Consider the following 22,183-nt stretch of genomic DNA (forward strand, 5'->3'; position numbering starts at 1 on the left):
CAAAACAGGATGTTGCTGTCAAGTTGGTATGCATGTTCTCTCACATGATTCCAGTTTGGTCAAGCTGAAAACTAGTGTGTTTTTACTGACGTTGTCTGCTCATGTCTACATTTTACCGATCAATACCATTATAAGACTTATAAGAATATAGTATATTACATGAATATTATAAGTTTTTTTTTTGCTTTTTTAAGCCATTTATCTTTTAGGAAATATGAAGTTTGCATTTGTTTACATGTCAGCGTGTGTTGTTGTTGTTTTTAAATAAATTATTTGTACTTAAAACTGAAACCCCAACTTTAAGGCTACAGCAGACCTACACTTTCAATTGCAGACTCTAAATTGTTTCAATTTCTACTGGTATACTTGAATGGTATTGTCAGAATTTGGTGTAACAAAAAGAAATCATCAGCCACACTTGTGTCGATGGCTCAGGTTGCTGGTGTAATGGTGTAATGAGGTATTTTCTTGCTACACATTGGGATTCTCAGTGCCAGTTCCCTTCCTGAGTATTGATGCTTACAGTATATGTCAATCCCTTAATGTCCACACACATTTACCAGCATGATAATATTTAATTGTCTAATTATGTGCAGTTTGTCACAAACTTACACAAACTTGGAAAGTCTTATCAGCATTTAGCTGCTCTAGAAACTTCACAGCATCTTGCCCTAATTAATAGCAATACTTTTATGATCAGGAATCTGTTCAGTAAAGAGATGCTATTGCTGTGCATGCCATGGAAACCTATCAGTAGGCACGTGTGGTCTGTTTATGCTGCAACTTCTGCAGAAGTTCTCAATCTTTACAAAAATGTCTCTGTAAGCAGTATAAAGGTTTTACACCGCAAATGTAGATATCGATAAAAACAGGATGTTGTTGACACATTGGTATACATGTTCTCTCACTTGATTCCAATTTGGTCAAAGCTGAAAACAAGTGTGTTTTACTGACATTGTCTGCTCAAGTCTACTTTTACAGATAAAAGTACTATTATAAGACTTACAAAAAATGCATCGTAACCATTACAAACCGTCATTAACATGATTTGTGTGAAACAAGGTCAGTTTGATGTAGCTGATGTAGTGCAAAAAGTGTCAAGGTTGATATAATATTTCCACATTCCTAGGGAACTGAAGCCATGACCTTAATCTGAATTGTGCCATTCTTTACTGCCTGAGTTGCAGGAATGCTAAGTTCAGCCTTTTCTTACAATTTTGTTATTTTTTTATTATAGAAAAATTTACACACTTTATGTGGCCTGTTTGTGATAGAATTGATTAAAATGCAGAAACAAGTTGCAGAGTCTGCTGTGCCTAAACTCTTAGTAAACCCTTGTAAAAAGTAAATATCACTCCAGACCAGAGACACAGACTCACTAGACTTCAGCTTAGTCTCTGATTTATCATGGGTCACCAGAGCACAATATACCACCAACTGGCATATGTTTTATGCAGGGGATTCCCTTCCGGTGTATGAACCCCTCTACAACCAATTTTAATCTTACCTAATTCATTCATTCACTTTCCTTCGGCTTTGTCACTTTATTCATCATGGGTCGGCACAGCGGAATGAACCACCAACTTATCCAGCATATGTTTTACACAGCGGATGCCCTTCTAGCTGCAACCCAGTACTGGGAAACACCCATATACTCTCGCATTGACACTCATACATTATGGCCAATTTAGCTTATTGACTTCACCTATAGCACATGTGTTTGGACTGTGGGGAAACCGGAGAGCCTGGAGGAAACCCAAGCGAACATGGGGAGAGCATGCAAACTCTACACGGAAATGCCAATTGACCCAACCGGGGCTTGAACCAGCAACCTTCTTGCTGTGAGGTGATCATGTTACTGCGCCACTGTGCCCCCTTTACCCAATTCAGTTATACTATATTCTTTGGACTCTAGGGTAAACCCACATCTGGCCCAGCCAGAATTCGAACCAGCAACCTTCTTGCTGTAAGGCAGCAGTGCTAAAACCTGTACCACCCAGGGGTGCATTTGCAACCTTATTAACGTTGCAACCACAACTTGTACGTTTGCAAATACAACTCTAGAGCTGTAGTTAAAAGCATAGTTCCTGGCTGTGTTCTGCTCCTTGTTATCCCCCTATGCCCCATTCCTTTCGAACGTTCCAACATTTAAATTTGCAATGATTTAAAAACAAACACACTAAAGTCATCTCTCTTACGTGTAATTTGCTTTCAAAATATTTTTTTCAGTTCAGTTTTCGTGTAGTTTAGATAGATAGATAGATAGATAGATAGACAGATAGATAGATAGATAGATATTATTATTAAGTAGTTTTTTTTCTCATTTCTTAGAAAATAGCCTACTATAAGTTAAAATCATTAACTTGAGATTATAATACGTGTTAGCTTTTAGATTGTGGTCTCTGTGGCATTCTTCCCCTTCAGGACTTTTCCATCGCACTGTCATATTTCAAAATCTATTGCTCAGTTTGCTAGATCTATCAGCACTTACAACTGCCCTTTAATTCTAAATATTCCCATTTTTAGCTTAATTGAGGGACAAAAGGTGGACGTCGGAAGCTTGCATCTTTGTTAATAATAAAAAATTAACATTATGTACAACTTTACCTGGATGGTATAAGCGTGAGTAAAATAACTGGATTTAATTTTAGTTTTTTAATATTTAAACACTATATAAGGTACAAAAGACGAGTATTAATTTGTACAGGCGTGAATCAGCCCTTAAATGAAACAAAATAAAACATAATACACTACCTAACAAAAGTCTTGTCGCCTTTCCAAGTTTTAGGAACAACAAATGATAAATTGATTTCTAGTTGATCATTTGGTATCAAAAGTGACACATGAAAGGCCTCTATGTGCTTATTTTAGCAAAATCAAATATGATCATGTCTTGATTTTTAATTATTTAACTAGGACAGTAAGGTCTGACTTCACTTAGACAAAAGTCTTGTCACTTAACAGAAATAATGTACAGTATAAAATATAAAAGTCATGGTGCAGTGGAAAAAGAATTAAAATTGTGCATGACTCCCATAAGCTTGGACTGCATCCATACATCTCTGCAATGACTCAAGTAGCTTATTAAGTCATCTGGAATGGCAAAGAAAGCGTTCCTGTAGGACTCCCAGAGTTCATCAAGATTCTTTTGATTTATCTTCAATCCCTCCTCCATCTTATCCCAGACATGCTCAATAATGTTCATTTCTGGCCAATCCTGGAGCATCTTGACCTTCTTTGCTTTCAGTTACTTTGATGTGGAGGCTGAAGTATGAGAAGGAACGCTATCCTGCTGAAGAATACCCTCTCCTGTGGTTAGTAATGTATCGGGTAGCACAAATGTCTTGATACCGCAGGCTGTTAATGTCGCCATGGACTCTGCAGATCTCTCGCCTGCCCTCATATTGAATGTAACCCCAAACCATGATTTTTCTGCACCAAACTTGACTGATTTCTATGAGAATCTTGGGTCCATGTGTGTTCTAATAGGTCTTCTGCACTATTTGTGATGATTGGGATGCAGTTCAAGAGATGATTCATCTGAAAAATCTACCTTCTACCACTTTTCTAAATGATCAACTAGAAGTCAAGTTATTATTTGTTCCTCTTATTACTGGGATTGAGGACAATTTTGTTAGGTAGTGTATATAAAATTGTACCTCTATAACACATAAGCAACCAACTATATTTAACACTCATTTTTGTTTTGTGTGTAGGCCTGTAAGTAGTACTACAAACAAAATAAAAATTTTGTAAAGAATTACTTTCTAATTATATCAATTAAAGCTTTGGATAGTCAAAGTAATCTGAAAATGTTGACTGAAAGATGAAAAAAATCAGTATGAAATGTTTATTGAATCTGAAGAACACTACATTATTTGTTAAATATTAAACAAAAGTAAGAAAGACTGGATAAAACGTTTTATTGTCTGACTAATTCACATGATGAAACAGAAGCTTTGATAAAAATACAGTTTAAAAGAAATATAACAAAATCCACCTGGCAGGAAGTTAATAATAATAAAAAATGCGATTTTATTTTTTATGCTCAGAATAGCACTGTGATTCAGGTCAGAAAAGCAGTTCATTTGCAACCTAATCAACTGCTAACATTCCACAATAAAAATATAGATCTGATAGATTTGAAATTGTGCACTCTAAAAATCTGTAAACCAAGATACAATGTACTGTATTAATAAAAATAATTTACACAGAAAATCTATTCTGATTATTATCATTTTTTGTTGTTTTGAGTATAGTTTATGTATCTGTCAAGTGCAACCTACAAGGTTCTGTGTGTTATTGTTCTGCCAGACTATAAAATGAGCATGAAAAACATACTTGATGTAGACAACAATTAATGTTAATCAATAGTAGTATTAAATATTTCCTAACATGAACAGACTTTTTAAAAATACAAATATTGTTAGGAAATCTTTAGATGAATGCATAGCAAGCAAGCGAATGAAATAAACATGTTTCTACACATCTCTTTTCCAGTGATGTACTGCATTGCTGAAAAACCTTAGAATACATAACAAAAGGCAGATTATATTTTGGTCAGAATCAAGAGAATAGTCAGGGTAGTCAATAAGCAAAAGTTATTGATGCTAATATTGTCAATGAGAAAATGAACATGCACAGAATTGTATCTGCATGTGGATAAATGCATAATCCATACTTTAAATTCACATGATCTCAGATGTGTCTTGATTGTCTGGTTCTTGTGGCATCTCTGTTAAAATGAAAAGAAGCACACACAGGTTCAACTTTTGACACATCGAGTTGTGGATTTAACTTTTAAAGGGATTTAAATTGGATTTAAATTGTGGACATAACTTGTAATGCTTTAAGTTAATTTTATTAATTAAAAAATTATAATTCAATTTTTGGGTAATTGTTTACATTATTTAGTCGTACATAGATTTACCGTTTTCCTTGTAATCCGGACTTTTCCCATGTTCTTCGATGAATTGACCTTTGTTTTTATGGTATATATCAGAAATCTTCTCCAGCAGTTGATTTGCTTGAGTCTGATCCTCAATGTCCTTGTTATTCAGTGCATGATATCTTTTGTCATACGTTTCTACAAGATTGTCAAGCTCAGGATTCTCCTTAATGAATTCTTCAATAGCATTGTCTTTCAGATCATCCTTTCCAGAGAAAACGATCAGTGTGTGTGCTCTTGATTTGTCAAGATGCTTGTGTATGTGATCTATCATTTTAAAGGTGTCTGCTGTAATTATTCCCACTTTAATCACAATCATAATGACGTGCGGCCCTGGAGTGGCATGTGAAAGAGACTGAGAGACTGAATCGTTCACTTCTGTTTCTTTGTTAAATCCAGGAGAATCAATCAACATTAAATTAACCCCAGACCTGCTGATTGTATACAGTGGGGATTTGGTGCTTTCAGTTTTGGCATCTTTTCCTAAAAGAGTCTGGATGGTTGAGGTCTTTCCTGCTCCGGTCATTCCCAGGACAACAACTCTGACTTGTTGAGTGGTTTTGTCCAGAGGATCTGCATTGTCTCTCTTGTGCCTCTTCTCTTGTTCATCTGAAGGTCCCATCACTTTATCAGAAGGGATTTGACTGTGTTCTGGCTTTCCAATCAGCATTGCTTCATCATGATATTTACTATTGGCACAATCCATAGCATTGTCATGCTTTATCTGTGTTTCTTTCAGAACTTGTAAGACTTTGTTCAGACTTTTCTTGACAGATGAACTGTCTTTGTTGTTCCAGGTGAACACTCGATTGCTACACCCAAGAATAATGCTCCGCAATGGTCCTGTTTCCTCCTCTAGAAATTGCTTAAAGGATTTTGACTCAAGGTTATCAGAGTGTGTGAACAGAATTGAGGTATGATTCATGAATTGATCTCCTAAGACGTTTTGTAATTTTGGAATTATTAGCATCTCTTTGGCAGTAAAGGAACCGATAGGGAAGACCATAAGAAAAGCATAAGGTCCATTAAGTGATAAAATGGCCGTCTTTATTTGGTATGCCACCTCATCCTCAGGGATTTTAGTGCAGTGCCATCCTGGAGTGTCCACGACTGTGACTTCCATTCCATTCACTGTGGCTGAAGCCGTCTGGTATAATACTGTCACTGACTGAGTAGATACATAAGACTTGAAGACCTTTTTATCAAGTATGATGTTTCCAGAAGCACTTTTACCAGACCCAGTTGTACCAAGAAGGACAATCTGTAATTTTTGTGAGGCTTCCATAACAAAAGATATTCTGCCAAACTGTCCAGAAACAAAAACAATACAGATCCTATTAAATATGCAGAATAATGTGTTTACTTGTTATTTGTTCTGATGCTGGAATATGATTTCAGGCTGTCCCTCCACTCTGTTTTTGTGTTCTAGATCTACAGTGGCGACCAGGACAACCTATGATTCAGATGTCTGTAGATCCACTTTTAGCAGTAACAAAATCTATAGAATACAGTTTTGAATCAGGAGAATTGAACAATCAATATGGCCGCTCTAGCGAAGGAACCCCCACTTCTAGTGAAGGAGCCAATCATTGATTGCTAGACTTACGAATGTGTTCTTTACAACAGTAGTTGTTCTGAACCCTCTAGGGTCAGCAAACGTGCTGGAAGGCTGAGGGTCCTGACTACATACCTGGCCATGTACTGAAAGACAGATGTCCTAACCGATATCTTTACACCTCGCTGAGACAGTGTTAGGTTAGGTGCAAGTGTCTGTTCTATTACCGCTCCATTATGTTAGTTATTTGTACAGGTTAAAAATAGCTCTTACATTCAGTGTTGTTTTCATACTTATTTATGTAGCTCTGTGGTCCTGAGAGACATGACATTTCAAACACCCATATACTCTCTCATTTACACACACACTCATACACTATGGCCAATTTAGTTCATCCAATTCACCTTTACCACATGTCTTTGGACTGTGGGGGAAACCGATGCGAACACAGAGAGAACATAGCCAAATGCAACTCGCTGTGTATTAATTAGAGGATGGAATGATCCCGCAATTTTCGATTTATTTCCCAAATTATTATCAGGTGGCCAGATCTGCTTATCAAGCTCTCGCTGAGGGCACGCGTTTTTGTACTGCTCAGCTGCGAGCATTTCTCAGCTATCAAAGTTTTTAACACATGGTGAGCGTCTATGTTGCCTGTATTCAGTTCGCGTTTCTGCAATGCACACTTCAGTAGACACACGCACTTACTGTGCCACTTGTTTTGTACTTTTCCTAGCAACAACCTAACGAAAACTTAGACCACCAAGCCTTTTCTGACTAGGGGCAGCCCAAGAACATTCAGAATCGGTTGTTGTGAAAATTGTATTCGTGACTCCTGATTAAATATGAAATTTAATATTGAGCTTGGCAAACAGTTTTGGAGAATTATATGTTTCCCCATTCAAACAGGATGCCCATTTCAAAGATGGCCACCAAATGAAATGACTTGAGACTTTGGCAGTAATTACTTAAAGTAATTTTTTCATATGACTTAATCAGTCTCTCAGACAATTGTGGAGGAGTTATCTACACAGCCCTCATCACAGCATTTCAGTCAGGATGCGGCCTACACTCTAGCTGGATTATTGCAAAGCCTCTTTTTTTCTGTCGTACTGTATATTTGCTGGTGTGTTTAGGGTCATTTTCTTGTTGCATGACCCAATTTTGGCTAAGCTTTAACTTTGGCTGAACAACCAAAGTCTCCAGGCTAACAAACTGCTAAAGCTTCTGCTGAGGATCAGTTCGGCTTTTTTTTTCAAATTTTAAGACATGTCAATAATTAGATCATTTTTTTATGTCCTGATATGGAAAATGTAGAATTTTAAAGAGAACTTTTTCACATGACTGTATATTGTGAAGCATAGCATAACAACTCAAATGTTAAATTTGAAAATGAACACTGATCAAAATTAGAGAACAGATTTCTCAGTTATTTGATGATCTTCTGTACCTGATGGTAATTTCTTAATTCTCTGACAATCCCTGCATCACTGGCAGCATAACTTTCTAGTTTTCATTGACACTTCAAGATGATCAGATCTTGTCCACCTAAAGGATAAAAAGAAGATGACAATAGTAGTTGATCATTACAATATTGCATCTTTGCACTGTCACTAACACATTCAAGTCTCTGTTTTGCTGTGGATGTGTTGGCAAAAATTACATTTACTATCATTTAACGTGGCAGTAATTACATTTAAACACTGTAACACCTCAACCACTTGTTACTGTTTGCTTGCTCAACACATTTATTCTAGATACTTTGGACTACAGAGGACTAGAAGTGACAGTTAAAAAAATCAAACATTAAAATGTATACAAATAAATTACATTTAAATGTGTAAAAAAGCCAATTTTACAATTGCTTTGTCTGTTTATTTCTTGTTTTAAAATATTGATTAATTCAGATGAAAAGTAAATTTTTAATCCTTTTTAAAATCTTATTTTATTATTCTTTTTTTTTTTCATTTGGCAAGCGCCTTTTCCCCTGTATTTGCCAATTGCTTTTGTTTTTCTACATGCTTTTCTTTATACATTTGTCAACCGAATTAATGAAAATGCCACTGGTCAGAACACACGTGAGAGCAACCAACTTTCACCTCAAACCCTCTTTCACATGGCTAAATTGTTCATTAAATGATATTTAAAAATACAAATGAAACAGACATTTACATATTTCTTTGTATTTGTCCAATTAACATGATTTATTATATACATTTATTTATCCATATTTTATGCCTCAATTATTAACTTGATCACTTGATTTTTATTTTTTTTTTTTCTAAGTCTTGTTTGAGAGAATAATATGCAATATAAATGCCTTTATAATTAATAATCCTGGAGCTTTTAATGTGCACACTGCAGGGTTCACATTAAGAGACTCCAAAACTGAACCCCTGGTACAACATACTATACTCTCAAATAAAGAAGATAAAAATAACTGAACAAACCTGCACATATTCTGAACAACAATCTACTTTAATCTGCAAAATATATCAACTCATGAATAAAATAATTATAAAATACTGAATTTTATGTTACGAATATATAATCTAACAATAATAAAGTTGTTACAATAACATTTTTAGTGATTGTAAACTTTGTTCCTTTTTAAACAAATGGCAAAAGCATAAAAATGATAAAAAAGCATTGGATTAAACAATGTTCAGTACATTCTCAACAATGTTTCTCTACTTTTTACACACCTAATTCTATATTGTAAACAATTCCCAATAACATATTCATAGTTGAACTTTTGTAGTTCCATTTACTTCATAACCCATCTAACATGTTAGATTAAACCCACAAGCATTTAAATTACTACAAAAGTCAAAATTTTTCAACTAAGGACCAAAAACACTTACCTTCAGAAAACAGATCTTTTTTTGAATCACCCTCCTCTCATCTCACTTCCTAAAAAGTTACAGTAAAAGCTTATCCAATCATAAATGACATGAGTAAAATGGGCTGTACTTGATATGTCAAAACAGCAGGCAGTAAACTCTCAGAACTGATGGCTTCAATGACCCAAATGCCATTGCACCCTGAAATATTCGAAGAAGCAAGTTACCCAGAGAAGCAATTCCAGCATTATGAGTAAGTTTTAAATGATGCTTTATCAATGCACCTCTTTATAACTTACAGGATTTCATTATTTTAACACAAATTCTCATCTAAAATGTTGACAGATCCTGAGCTACGCATAGTTTTGGTTGGTAAAACAGGAGTCGGAAAGAGCGCTACAGGAAACACCATTCTTGGCGAAAAAGCTTTCAATTCAGAAGCAAGAGCGACGTCCATCACTAAAGAATGCTCACGTGAATCACGGATGATGAACAGAAGGCAGGTTTCAATTGTGGACACTCCTGGCCTGTATGATACTCACCTGTCCAATGAACAAGTCATAAACGAAGTTGTGAACTGCATCAGACTCGCAGCTCCGGGTCCTCATGTCTTTCTTCTCATAATTTCCATTGGACGCTTCACTGAAGAGGAGAAGAATACAGTTGAACTGATTCAGAGAGTCTTTGGGCAGCAAGTGCACAGACACATGATGGTTTTATTCACCAGAGCTGATGATCTTGAAGACAGGACACTGGAGGATTTTATTGAAGAAGCTCCAGAGCTTAGAAAAGTGATAGAGGCATGCTCAGGGAGATTTCATATGATGAATAATAAAGAAAAGAGAGACAGAGCGCAAGTCGATGAACTTATAACCAAGATTGTGGTCATGATAAAACAGAATCAAAACAGCTATTATAGCTACCACATGTTTGAGATGGCCAATGAACTCAACAATGTGAGGAAAACTGCCAGGGAAAAAAGCAAATCATTGAAGACCTAAAAGAAGGAGTTAAGAAAGATTCAAAAAGACACTGATAAGTCCTTTTGCTGCATATTGTAGGACTGTCAACAAAATGCATGCAGCAAATTCCAAAGGTGAAAAGTTTCTTTTTTATTGTTATATATTTTTTTGTATACATTTTGTCTTTTTAATTAGCTTTGTATTGATTATTATTTTTGTTGGTATTATATTATTAATATAATATTGTGAGGCTAAAAAATGTATTTTTAAAGTTCAAAGTTCACATTTGACTCCTTTGCGTATTTGCTTTTCATTATACATTACTGTCATAGTTTTTTTCTGGAACTGATTACTCAGCATTGAATATTTAACATCAACCAAAGGACGATTTGAAAAATATTTGGGTTTGGCCTTACATTTGATTATTATTATTATTATTATTATTATTATATTATTATTATTATTATATTATTATTATCATAACCCTTTATACAGGTTAGACTATGTATGCCTATAGCTAAATTAATTTGTGGTTACAATTATTTGACTACAAAAATTTGTTTCTGTCGTAATTCCACATTTTATTTGTAGTAATAGAGAGGTTAATTTCATAAGAGTTGCAGTAGTATTCAATAATATGGTGTTAACGGCTAAATACATCAGCAGCTTTGACCAGCATTGGGACCAGCACACTAGCAACAAAACATACCTTACCAGCATATGCTGTATTTCAGCAGGAAATAACAAAATAATAAGTTGATTCAATGTTAGTATTTCCAATGATGGCAATGATTCAGTAATTAACTTTGATTCAATGTGGATATTTTCAATGTGTGCAATTCAACCTCAACCAAAATGAGGATTCTCATTCAAATTTCAGTAAACAATGAATCATTGATACTCTGGGTTTGTTCTTTGATTATTATTATTATTTATCATATTTTACAGGTTAAACTATGTAGGCCTATTGTGGTTACAGTTATTTGAATACAAAACGTTTTTGTTTGTTTATTTGTAGTAACACAAAGGTAAATTTTTATAGGAGTTGCCGTAGTACAGTGTGTGGTAGGCTAATAGGGTATATGTCGAAGCATGCTAATAGGAACTTTTAATTTGCCAGTAAACTGGGGTTACTGATTTCACCAGATTTCTAACCAGATTTCAAGAAGCACTGCATTTAATTACATTGTCCTCTGCCATGTCTTTATTTAAACATTTATTTTACCTCAGTATATTTAATGGAGCTTCTGCACTAGCCTGCCGATTTTGACAGGCTCGTGCGAGTAAACGGCTTTTTGTCTCGTTTTACACTTGAGCAACTAAATGAAAGCCAAAGTCTATTTAACTGATTGTTTTGTAATTACATGACAACATCGATGCGGTAAAAGGAATCGTATAAAATGGAAAAAAACTCACAATAACAGGTCACCAGAAGTTTATCAGTATGGGAACACACTAAGCTCGGCATATACCCTATATCGTGTTAACGGCTTGATACCTCAGCATTAGTATATAGAAGATCAGCTGGCATGCGCAGGTATATATCATCGCCATCTTGAGGTGATCTGGAATAATTACATGTGTATTACTGTATTTTCCATCTGTTATGACTCCATGGCTGTCTGAAATTTTTTTAGGATATTCCTCAGGTGCATATTTTTTTGTATAGCCTAGTATTAATCTAGTATTAATGTAATATGTAATGTAATTATTGTAGCCTACTATTTTTCAACCAAACTAGTAGTATGTTTACATCAAGTTTGAAAATGCAAGGCAAGGTACCCTAACTGTAAATGACTTGCAAATTAGAGGAAATTAACAGTTGGATAACAATGATGTATAAGCAACCCTAACTGTAGCCTACTTAACATAAACGCATCCCTTAAATGTGACTGGCTGATTGGAATGTTGTTTTCAGGATGGACATGGATATTGATCCAGGAACATGACAACGTTAAATCACACTAACCGAGAATCTTAGGTAGAAGAAAAGTCAAGAGAAATAGCCTTGCAAGGTCAATATCTAAAGGCTTTCTTTATCACGCTGAGAGTTTAAACCTCCAAATACAATATGTTTTTTTTTTACACACAGTTGTTTTTATGTGTAAAAACATAAAAGTCTTCAATATTAGCATTGCAAACTTACAATTTAGCATATTCTTCTTCCATTATGTTTGAATTGCTGCATGATTAAGAATTGCAAACCAAACGGGTTCCACTGGATCTAATGTTAGTATTACGCATAAATAACCTGTGTTATTTGACTCAATACTTAAAAGAACAGGTCACCCAATGATGAAAATGCTTCTTTAATTACTCACTGTCATTGTTTCCAACCTGTATGCATCCCTTTCTTCCTTGGATCATAAAATTTTGTAGTTTTTAAAAAATGCTTAGGGTCAAAATACTGAAGTTATTGCCAATCAGCACTTTGAGAATGAAAGCAGGACATTTTCTATGATATTACCACAGCCTAAGCCAGTGGTTCTCAATCCCAATCTGCATGACCCACCGCTCTGCATATTTTGTATGTTCCTCTTATCACTTCAGATGTTTGTTCTAATTGACTTCTCCCCGAGTTCGTGTGGGTTTCCTCCACAGTCCAAAAGACATAAGTAAATATGTTGATAAGTGAATTGGATGAACTAAATTGACCATAGTGTATGAATGTGTGGTGTGTGTGAACATGAGAGTGTATAGGTGTTAGTGCATCCGCTGCGTAAAACATTTGCCAGAGTAGTTGGTGGTTCATTCTGCTGTGGTGACCCCTGATAAATAAGGGACTAAAGGAAAATAATGAATGGATGTATTTACTTACAGAGGTTTGTCACACTTCTCTAGTAAGTGTCATTTGTGTGTGAAGACACTGCAGGCATTGTGCAAATCCATGAATGAGCATTACATAGTGAAGTAGAGATCTCCTCTACTCAGGAGTAGCGAGCAATGAACACTGTTTAGGTACCCTGTCATTCAGCACACAGTTCTTGCATGGAGCTCCTCTAGTATTACGATGTAATGTCCAGTGTTGTCAACTATTTCCAATGAAAAGTAGCTAAATGTTGCCAGATGACGTCACGTACTAGCATATCAGTGACGTCATCATGCAGTATCTACAAGTGTAAACCCCTCATGTCTCTACTCTCTGACGCGCAGTGTATTATATTATAATAAACATTACATCCAGATGCACAATAGGTTCTGATCAACATATTACTTTTGCGTGATGACATCATTGCGTATTCGCAACTCAAAACTACATCTTTATGTAGTATACAAATTAATTGTTTTCTCAAATTGTCTGGCCACCTCAGCAAAAACATTATTTGAAATATGTCCATTTGGATTTGTATGAAAAATATAGTTGACTATTTGTAAAAGTAATACAAACACTTTTTGATGAGAATGTTTTATTTTTAAATATAACACTGGTAATGAACAGTTACATTCTTTTAAACAAGCCAGCTTGTGTATTTTTTTTAACGTGTGAAATTAACGCATTTGTGAGAATTATGGAATTTATTACTACCTAAATTTACTGAGTGAAGCCTGTAGCTACTGCTCTTTTGAGTCACTTTTAAGTGACTTCATTTTTCATTTGTTGCTAGGTGCTTTTTGAAAAAAACGTTGCTAGAGTAGTATGAAAAGTTGCTAAATCTAGCAACAAAATTGATAGGTTGGCAACACTGGTAATGTCTCGGCTGTGTAAAACATGGCGGTTCCTTTGTTTTCATTCTGGCTAGCGCCACGAGCGAGTAAATTCTCTGTAAACCAATAACGTTCACCTGCGCCTCACCTTCACCTCGCTCCACCTTTTGGAAAGCTTTAGTCCTGCTAGGTACCCTTTGCAAAGGGTACCCAAAAGTGGTACATTACGGCTCGCTTTTAGGGACCTTTTGACAGTGGAACGGCCATAAAAGCGTACCGAACCGAACCGTACCATTCAGTGGAAGTGGGCCATAATGAGCTGATTATCTGGATCAGTTGTGTTAAATATAAGCGACAGCCCTTCTGAAAAAAACTGCTTAAACCAGCCTAAGCTGGTTAGCTGGTTTTAGCTGGTTGTCCAGCGTGGTTTTAGAGGGGTTTTGGCCATTTCCAGGCTGGTTTCCAGCTATTTCCAGCCTGGTCTTAGCTGGTCAGGCTGGAAGTTGACCAGCTAAAACCAGCTTGACCAGCCTAACCAGGCTGCTAGCCCAGCCAAAACCAGCTATGTCCATCTTAAATCAGGCTGGTCAAGGTGGTTTTAGCTAGTTTTAGCTGGTCATTTTCCAGCCTGACCAGCTAAAAAATGCTGGAGCTTAGGCTGGTTTAGGCTGTTTTTTTCAGCAGGGAGGGAAAGGAAATTACCATTGTACTCAAAATGAAATTGATAATGAATTGGAAAAGCATAAAATGTGAGGTACAATACACATGTTTTATTTATTGGTTGTACTTTTATTTTCTTTGTTGAGATTGTGAAAAGTGAGTTTGGAGCAGAATCTTATCTGAGTGAGAGCAAGTTATGACACAGGGGTGTTCAAGCCCGCTCCTGGAGGGCCACTTTGCTGCAGAATTTAGCTCTAACTTGCCTCAACACACCTGTGAAGAAATAACAGTTTCTAATAACAGCGTGTTCCATTCAGAAGGGCTCGTCTCTATGCCCTAAACCCATTGAAGGGTTTACTCTCTGAAGTGACAGCTTTGAAGGGATTAGGACGTATTGGGTTGAACCTTTACATATGAAATGTGCTGTTCAACACCTGCACCAAATGTACCCTTGGAAATCTTTTATTCTGAAGGGCACTTTAAAGTGGCTAGTTTTGATCTGGAATGACACTTCAAGAATACTGCCATGATGTTTTCACTCCATAGTACCCTTTTGAGAGTGAGTCAGAGATTTTCTAACTTTGGGGAGATGAAAATGTTTGTATTACCTACAATTGGAAATCCCGTAATGTTAACTTGGTCATGTGAAGCATGTCTTAGCCAATCACATAACAGCTTTCCTTCCCTGCATACTACTATTGCATTTTAGGCTATGATTTTAGGCTTGCCTTTGTGATATGTCTTGTGTGGAAAGCACCGTAAAGCTGCGGTCACACTGTACTTTTCTCCCCATTGACTTCCATTCATACGCACGGGAATGCGTCAGACCGGAAACGCAAGCTCATGCGAAAAGTTTCGCAGTTCGCTACATGTAGGTAAGGCCTTAATTAGCTGGTTTAGGTGTGCTTAATTAGGGTTGGAGCTTAAATATGGAGAAAAGTAACCAACAACAAGCAGGATTGGACACCCATTATATAATCACCCATATATGAAGATTACAACCTAGGTAGCAATGATTCTGGCTCAGATTTGGCATAAGCTGGCACAGGAGGCATTCATCCGGCACTGGAACAGCATGTGGGCCAAACATGGCCCAGGTTTGGCAGAGGTGGCATGCAAGGCGGCACACAAGATTTGGCACAGATGTAACACAGTATTTGACCCAGAAGTTTGGCCTGTTTTAAACCACATTTAAAATGCATTAAAATTATTTTTGAATAACGAAAAAAATTCTACCAATCAGGGTCGCTTTGAGAAAAAGCACGCCCATAGTGTGCTTAAAGTGCAGTGCTTCATGGGTTTTTCATTGCCAATTGTGACACACCAATCTGGCCCAGTTCAGGACCAGTCATGAGGTATTAACTTGGCTGAGCCTTGGCCCAGATATGGTCCATGTTTGGCCCTTGTCTGGAAGCCAGACTTGGTCCAGTCATGTACTGTAATTCACTGCGGCATGTGGGCCAAGCAAACCCTGATTGTGTGGGCCAGATCTGAGCCAGAGAAAATTTTGCTACATGGGAAGGGTCAAAATCTATATACATAAACATGAAGAAACTTTCAAATTTAGAAAATACATCATTAAAAATACACATAAAATGCAGCATTGAAATGAGTGCTAATCATTCAATTATTTGAGTATTATGTCATGTAGAAGAAAAAAAAAACATTGTATTCTGAATCATGAAAACACAAACTGTTTTACATTAGTCACTATAGCCTAATATAATTGAAGGTTTAGCTGTCAGGGGGAAAAGTTAACCAAAACTTTGTTTTTTAACTTGTAATAGCTAAACATCAGGCATCTGTTGTATTACCCAACATAAATCACGATGAAAACTATTTTGTATGCTGTCAGTAAGATTCAAAATTAACATCAACTATTTTAAAAACCACAAAGAAACTGTAAATAAGTCTAATTTTAATCTTATGCAGTCTGTTTCATTATAATGTGTTGATTCATAAACACTGTGTTGTTTGAGGAAACATAGGCTTCATCTCCCAAACAAAACAAAAACAATCTCAAAGAGAGCACCCAAAAATAAAAAATGCAATTTATTTACTCATCCTCAAACCATCTTAGATGTAGGAGACTTTTCTTCAGCATAATAATAAAGATTCTTATTACTGTAACTGTGGTAGTTGGTGATTTACAAATGAAACTGTGGTACCTTGTGACGTCTAATAAGGCAAATCAACTCTGCCCTACAATGGCAAAGTGCAGTAACTACACATCTGGTTAAAATTGAGTTAGGCCTAAAAAAGGCATTGTGACATTTGTTCTGCCTTGAGACAAATGCTGCGTTTGAAATCACCTACTACTCAGGTACTACATTTGAATTAGAATTTTCTTCAAGGCCATCAGAAAAGTACTTTATATATAGTACGAATGTGAGTATAAGTGGAACACAGACATAATATATCTTAATATATCAGACATTTGTCATTATTATGTGACCTACACATGTCAGTTGTGTCATAACTCATGAATTATCTCGCAGTGCATTATGGGATAGCGTAGTGTCCATTGGACGTGCACTTCAGAATCTCACTCGAAGTAGTGCTGTTGGTCATCCAGGTACTTCTTGCATACTGTTTTTCAAATTCTATGAATTCGGACGTAAAAATATCAGAGGCATTTTGTTCAGTTTCAGTGCATGCGTAGATACTTTTGCCTTTGAAGGCCTGAACTGCTACTGACATTTTGAGAGTTAAAAAATATAAATCCGTGAAGTAGTCAGCTTTTACAATTATTATAGGTGTTTTAAGGCTGTAAAACCCCTCACTACACACTTTATACACTGTTCTCAGACAGGCATTAACATTTTCACATGTTTCTCTCGTTTAAACACTCTCAAAGTTCAAACCTTCGTAGAAAACTCCAGTATTATAGAATAAACCCAAAGATCAAAACCATTTGATCTTCATTAATTTATTCCTTAATAGCGCCCTACAACTGCGTAACTTCTACTTTTCTTTAGCGTGTCCAGAAGTCCAACTTGTTGTGCGATGGTTAACATCTTTCTCTGCCCTTTGGGTGCTACTGCAAGTGCCTTTGACGGTGCAGATTGTTCTGTCGACATTGTGGGGAAAAAACTTGCAAACATACAGTAAAGCATTCAGAGTCACACTGCTAGCGATCGAAGATTTATGAACGCTGAACGCATTCTGTGCTGTAGAGGAGACACAGCATAGAGGATATTGGTTGACAATGGTCTACAGCCAATCAGAACGCAGAACACAATGCGCTGTAAAAATAAAAATAAAAGCACGTTAAATTGCACGAAAAAAAAAATAAGTGAAACTGCAAGGCCGCGAAAAGTGAACCGCATTATAGCGAGGGACCAATGTACACAGACAAACGCTACTGTAACGGAGGCCTCGTTGGTAGAGCAACCGACTCCCATACGGAAGGTCGCTGGATCGATACCAGCTCGGAGCGGGTTGGGTGGTGTAGGACCGGTGGGGTTATTGGTGCCGTGACCCGGATGGGAGTGAGGTTTAGGGGGGTGAGTGTAATTGAGGCCAGCTTGTAAGTGCTGTGCAGGTAAACCTCACTCCTCTGACCTCTAAAAAAAGTGCTCTAGTGACATGCCATGGCCATGGACTTTAGCATCCTTGGTAGAGCAACCGACTCCCATGCGGAAGGTAGCCGGTTCGATACCAGCTCGCAGTGGGTTGGGTGGTGTAGGACCGGTGGGGTTACATTGGTGCCGTGACCCTAATGGGAGTGAGGTTTAGGGGGGTGAGTGTAACGGAGGCCAGCTGGTAAGTGCTGTGCAGGTAAACCTCATTCCTCTGACCTCTAAAAAGGTGCTCTAGTGACAGATGCTAGAGGCCATGGCCTTTAGCCTCCTTGGTAGAGCAACCAACTCCCATGCGGAAGGTCGCCGGTTCGATACCAGCTCGGAGCGGGTTGGGTGGTGTAGGACCGGTGGGGTTACACTACACTCATATTTATACCATCAAATCCTGATGATACATTGAAATTCCAAAATGATATGATCTGTAAACATGCAGTATGTAGGATTGACACCTATGAAATACGTTTTCGATCAAGGCTACCTGTGCAAACTGGCAGTGGGCAGGTTATAGAGACCAAAACAAAGACAAATGTTCTGACACAGAACAAACATTTCATTTAAAAAAAGAATAACTGACTTCAGCATTGTTTTTGAAGTATGTAAACTTAGCATGTTTCTCAAATATCTTTATATATTTTTATGCCTTAGAGGAGTCAAAAACTTACAGCATGTTTAATGTCCTACTAAAAAAGAAAAAGGAAGTCCTCTGGATCTTAAATGCCTTGAGGGTGAGTAAATGTACAGCACATTATCATTTTTGAGTGACCATCTCTTTAAATTAGCCATTACAAATGGAGGCATGACCAGTGACCGATTCTCAATGGATGTACTGTGTTTCTGTATCCATTTTAAATGGACACGCTTTCATGCTTTAGCAGATGCAGGTCCATTTCTTCTTGGTCTCTTGTGCTGTTATAACCCGCGCCTGGATTTTAAAGCTCTCAGCTCTGCACTCTAACACACATCCATTCACGCTCTCCCTTCTCTGGCTCTTCAGTCTCTGTGCTAAAGCCATGAAGATGCTGTCCACCTGGTCGTCTTTGAGACCTTTGGCTGAAGTGAGATAAAAAGACATCCCGTGGACTTCAGCCAAATGACGAGCCTGCTCGATTAGCACAGAAGCATTTGAAGACATCAGGTCAGCCTTGTTGCAAACTAGGGCACGTGGAATATCCAGACCAAGAGAGTGTTGACGGCATTCGTCCATCCACAAAGGCAGATTGCAGAAACTAGATTGGTTTGTGACGTCAAAGACAAAGACAATACCATGCACATTTCGATAGTAGTGCTGCACCATGCTTTTGCGGAAACGCTCCTGACCGGCCGTGTCCCATAGCTGTACCTGGAGTAAGATAGAAAGGGAGCATTTTATATTCTTGCGGAGGTAAAAAAAATGATCACAGAATTTGTAATGATTTAATTGGTTATTATGGAAATTGAATTGGTTTTAATGGAAATTCCAATGGGCCTATGGATCTCTGCTGGCAACTTTTTTTGCACTCTGTTGGTAGCATGTTATAAATGTTCTACAAGCTTTTACACATTAGAAACTATGGTAATGTGCTGGTTTTGATGATTAAAGTTTGATGGTTTGTAATGATATATCTGTATTGGAAATCATTAGAACTTCTGTGATGGTTTCTTTTCTTATTTTCAACAGGGATATAAGACGGAAGCAGGGGTGGACTTAACCAATAAGCGAAGTAAGTTTCCGCTTAGGGACCTGGGGAATTAGGGGGCCCCGACCAATGCCAGAAAGCCTATATTAATCATATAGCTCTTTTATTATTTTCTATCATATGTTGTAATATCTGTCTATAACCATTAAGATTTTAAAACTGGGGCCCCCATGAATAATGTACGGCACATGCAAATATTAAAATCTAATCACAAATATGGTTAATACATATAGTTTGTGATTTTTTTTTTTTTTTTTATTAGTGAGTTTATTGTATTTAATGTTACATTAAGAAAATAAAGGTTCCACTTAAAATATGTTTTAACATGTAGTTTATTCACACACAAAAGAAAACACACGCATCTACAGAGGAAAGAAATATCTATAAAGAAAGAGTTTTAATGCTATGGTCCCATACCTGGAATTGCTTAGGGCCCCCAAATAAATAATCCGCCTCTGGACGGAAGCATACAAACATCATGGATTGACAGGCCCGGATTGACTAATCGGGAGGACCGGGAGAATTTCCGGTGGGCAATGGACCAGTCTAATATTGACTTTTCAGACTAGAGTATTATATTATGCAGCCTACATGTTCGTCATTGTTTATAATTTGTGGAAAATGTCTGAGCTTCTCTTCTTCAAAAATGAAGCCCAGTTCCTCTTTTGTAGTTAGTGCAGCTATCTCTCAACAACACGGTGAAATCCCCAATTCTGCTATTGTTCCTCTATGGGGTTCACAGGCAAAATCTTCGCAAAAATCTTAACAGTAGGCTATAAGGTCGATTTACGCATTAGACAACAGATTCATTCGGTTCACAAATCATATTAATTCGATAATTGGTCAACGTCAAATTATTAGGTCTTTTTAAATAAACATATTCAAAAGGTTTGGCAGGAGAGTTTGGAATAAGCTAATTAACTAAACAGGCTAACAAGAAACATGCAGAAAACGCGTGAAATGAGGAGAAATTGTGTAGGCAACTGAGAACTCGATTTATAGACTGAAAATAAGGATTCATTTTAATTGCAGATGTTGCTAAACAGTTCTGATATAGGTCTGTGTACGATTAGGACCTTAGAATAAAAATACAATAGGGAATCATCATGGAAAAGAACTTTTCAGTGATATTCATGTTATTCAATCATTTAATTATATTCGCAAATTATTGCAAATATTATTAAAGAAATAGGTTCAGTACATATCACTTCAAAATCAAATGACAGTGTATCAACCATTAAACGAAGACTTACTTTTATCTTCTCGCCGTCTATCTGAAGAAGTTTCTCTCGAAAATCCACCCCGATGGTCGCCTCTGTTCTTGTAGGAAACTGCCCAGTGCAGAATCGATGTGTCAGACAGGTCTTACCGACACCGGCATCCCCGATCACGATGATCTTACAGGTCCGACAGCAGCGCACCGGGGGGCCGTTAGAGGAGCTGGAGCTTTCTAAAGAAGAATCCATCGACTGCTCCGCTGCTGAGGGATTAACGTCAAACTGGTTGGACGTTAAATGTTCACACAGAGGACCAAGTGAGCACTGCTCACATGCCCATGACAGACGCTTACTATAACTTCCCCTTAAATACCCACAGGAGAGAGTCGTTTTCTAAATCCACCTTAACATAACCTGAAAAAGGGTAAGCTAATTAAAGTAAATTTAGTTTTTTTTTTAAATATATATATATATATATATATATAACTCAGAGGCATTCCAGTTTATGTATGTATATCATGTATGTTTTCATGTATAGCCTACAATAAGTGTTAAACGCCGTTGCTAAGAGGGAAGTTTGACGTCAAGCTTGGACAGAAACCAAAAACATCCAACAACACTATTTCAAATCTTTCTCAATAGCAAATAGTTTGTAGTGAAAAAACCTGTGCTGTATCACTAGGCTACATTTCACATCAGGGTTATGATATGCTTAAAAGTTAAACGTGTTCATAAAAATATCAAAATTATTAATTTTAATTTGTTTGCTAATGTATAGCTGAAAGGAAACATCAAACATTAGACTCGTGTGTATATATAAATAAAAATTTTAAAAAGTCACCGGCTATATGATGAATCTTTCTTTTATACATCCATGGAAATTTTTCAAAGCACAAAAGATTATTCATAGTGTAAAGTAAAAGGTTCTATAGATCAGGGATGTCCAATCTTTCTCAGGGAGGGAACCATGACTGGCACACTGGAAACTTCACTCCAGTACTTAGTTTTGACATTAAAAATTAAACATTTTCAAATTAAAACATTCGGTACACTATCAAAAATGATTCTTTTAGAGAACCAAAAGTACTGCATT

The 22,183-nt window shown here is 36.8% G+C and overlaps 2 protein-coding genes and 1 pseudogene across 2 annotated transcripts; 1 reads left to right on the forward strand and 2 right to left on the reverse strand.

Moving 5' to 3' along the window:
- Positions 1-4,592: 4,592 nt before the first annotated feature.
- LOC130228600 (GTPase IMAP family member 6-like) lies at positions 4,593-8,047 on the reverse strand. The gene is made up of 3 exons (XM_056457030.1): positions 7,954-8,047; positions 4,931-6,254; positions 4,593-4,735 (listed from the first exon to the last, which is right to left on the reverse strand). The coding sequence occupies exons 2-3, from the start codon at positions 6,231-6,233 to the stop codon at positions 4,689-4,691; spliced, it is 1,350 nt and encodes a 449-aa protein (XP_056313005.1). The 5' UTR covers positions 6,234-6,254; positions 7,954-8,047; the 3' UTR covers positions 4,593-4,688.
- A 1,468-nt stretch (positions 8,048-9,515) lies between these two features.
- LOC130228609 (GTPase IMAP family member 4-like) lies at positions 9,516-20,047 on the forward strand (annotated as a pseudogene).
- Positions 18,093-21,422, reverse strand: LOC130228616 (ras-related protein Rab-33B-like). The gene is made up of 2 exons (XM_056457048.1): positions 21,127-21,422; positions 18,093-19,536 (listed from the first exon to the last, which is right to left on the reverse strand). Exons 1-2 carry the CDS (start codon positions 21,337-21,339, stop codon positions 19,066-19,068), a joined length of 684 nt encoding a protein of 227 aa, XP_056313023.1. The 5' UTR covers positions 21,340-21,422; the 3' UTR covers positions 18,093-19,065.
- Between the last annotated feature and the right edge of the window lie 761 nt (positions 21,423-22,183).

This window comes from Danio aesculapii, chromosome 1 (assembly GCF_903798145.1).
Source record: "Danio aesculapii chromosome 1, fDanAes4.1, whole genome shotgun sequence".
Taxonomy (NCBI): Eukaryota; Metazoa; Chordata; class Actinopteri; order Cypriniformes; family Danionidae; genus Danio; species Danio aesculapii.

What these genes read in the sequence shown, in the direction of transcription:
- LOC130228600 (XM_056457030.1), bottom strand. Translation starts at nt 6,233, where the DNA reads ATGGAAGCCTCACAAAAATTACAGATTGTCCTTCTTGGTACAACTGGG. An exon ending in TCCGGATTACAAGGAAAACG is followed by an intron (nt 4,736 to 4,930) that starts GTAAATCTATGT and finishes TCATTTTAACAG; the next exon opens with AGATGCCACAAGAACCAGAC.
- LOC130228616 (XM_056457048.1), bottom strand. Translation starts at nt 21,339, where the DNA reads ATGGATTCTTCTTTAGAAAGCTCCAGCTCCTCTAACGGCCCCCCGGTG. An exon ending in TAGACGGCGAGAAGATAAAA is followed by an intron (nt 19,537 to 21,126) that starts GTAAGTCTTCGT and finishes ATCTTACTCCAG; the next exon opens with GTACAGCTATGGGACACGGC.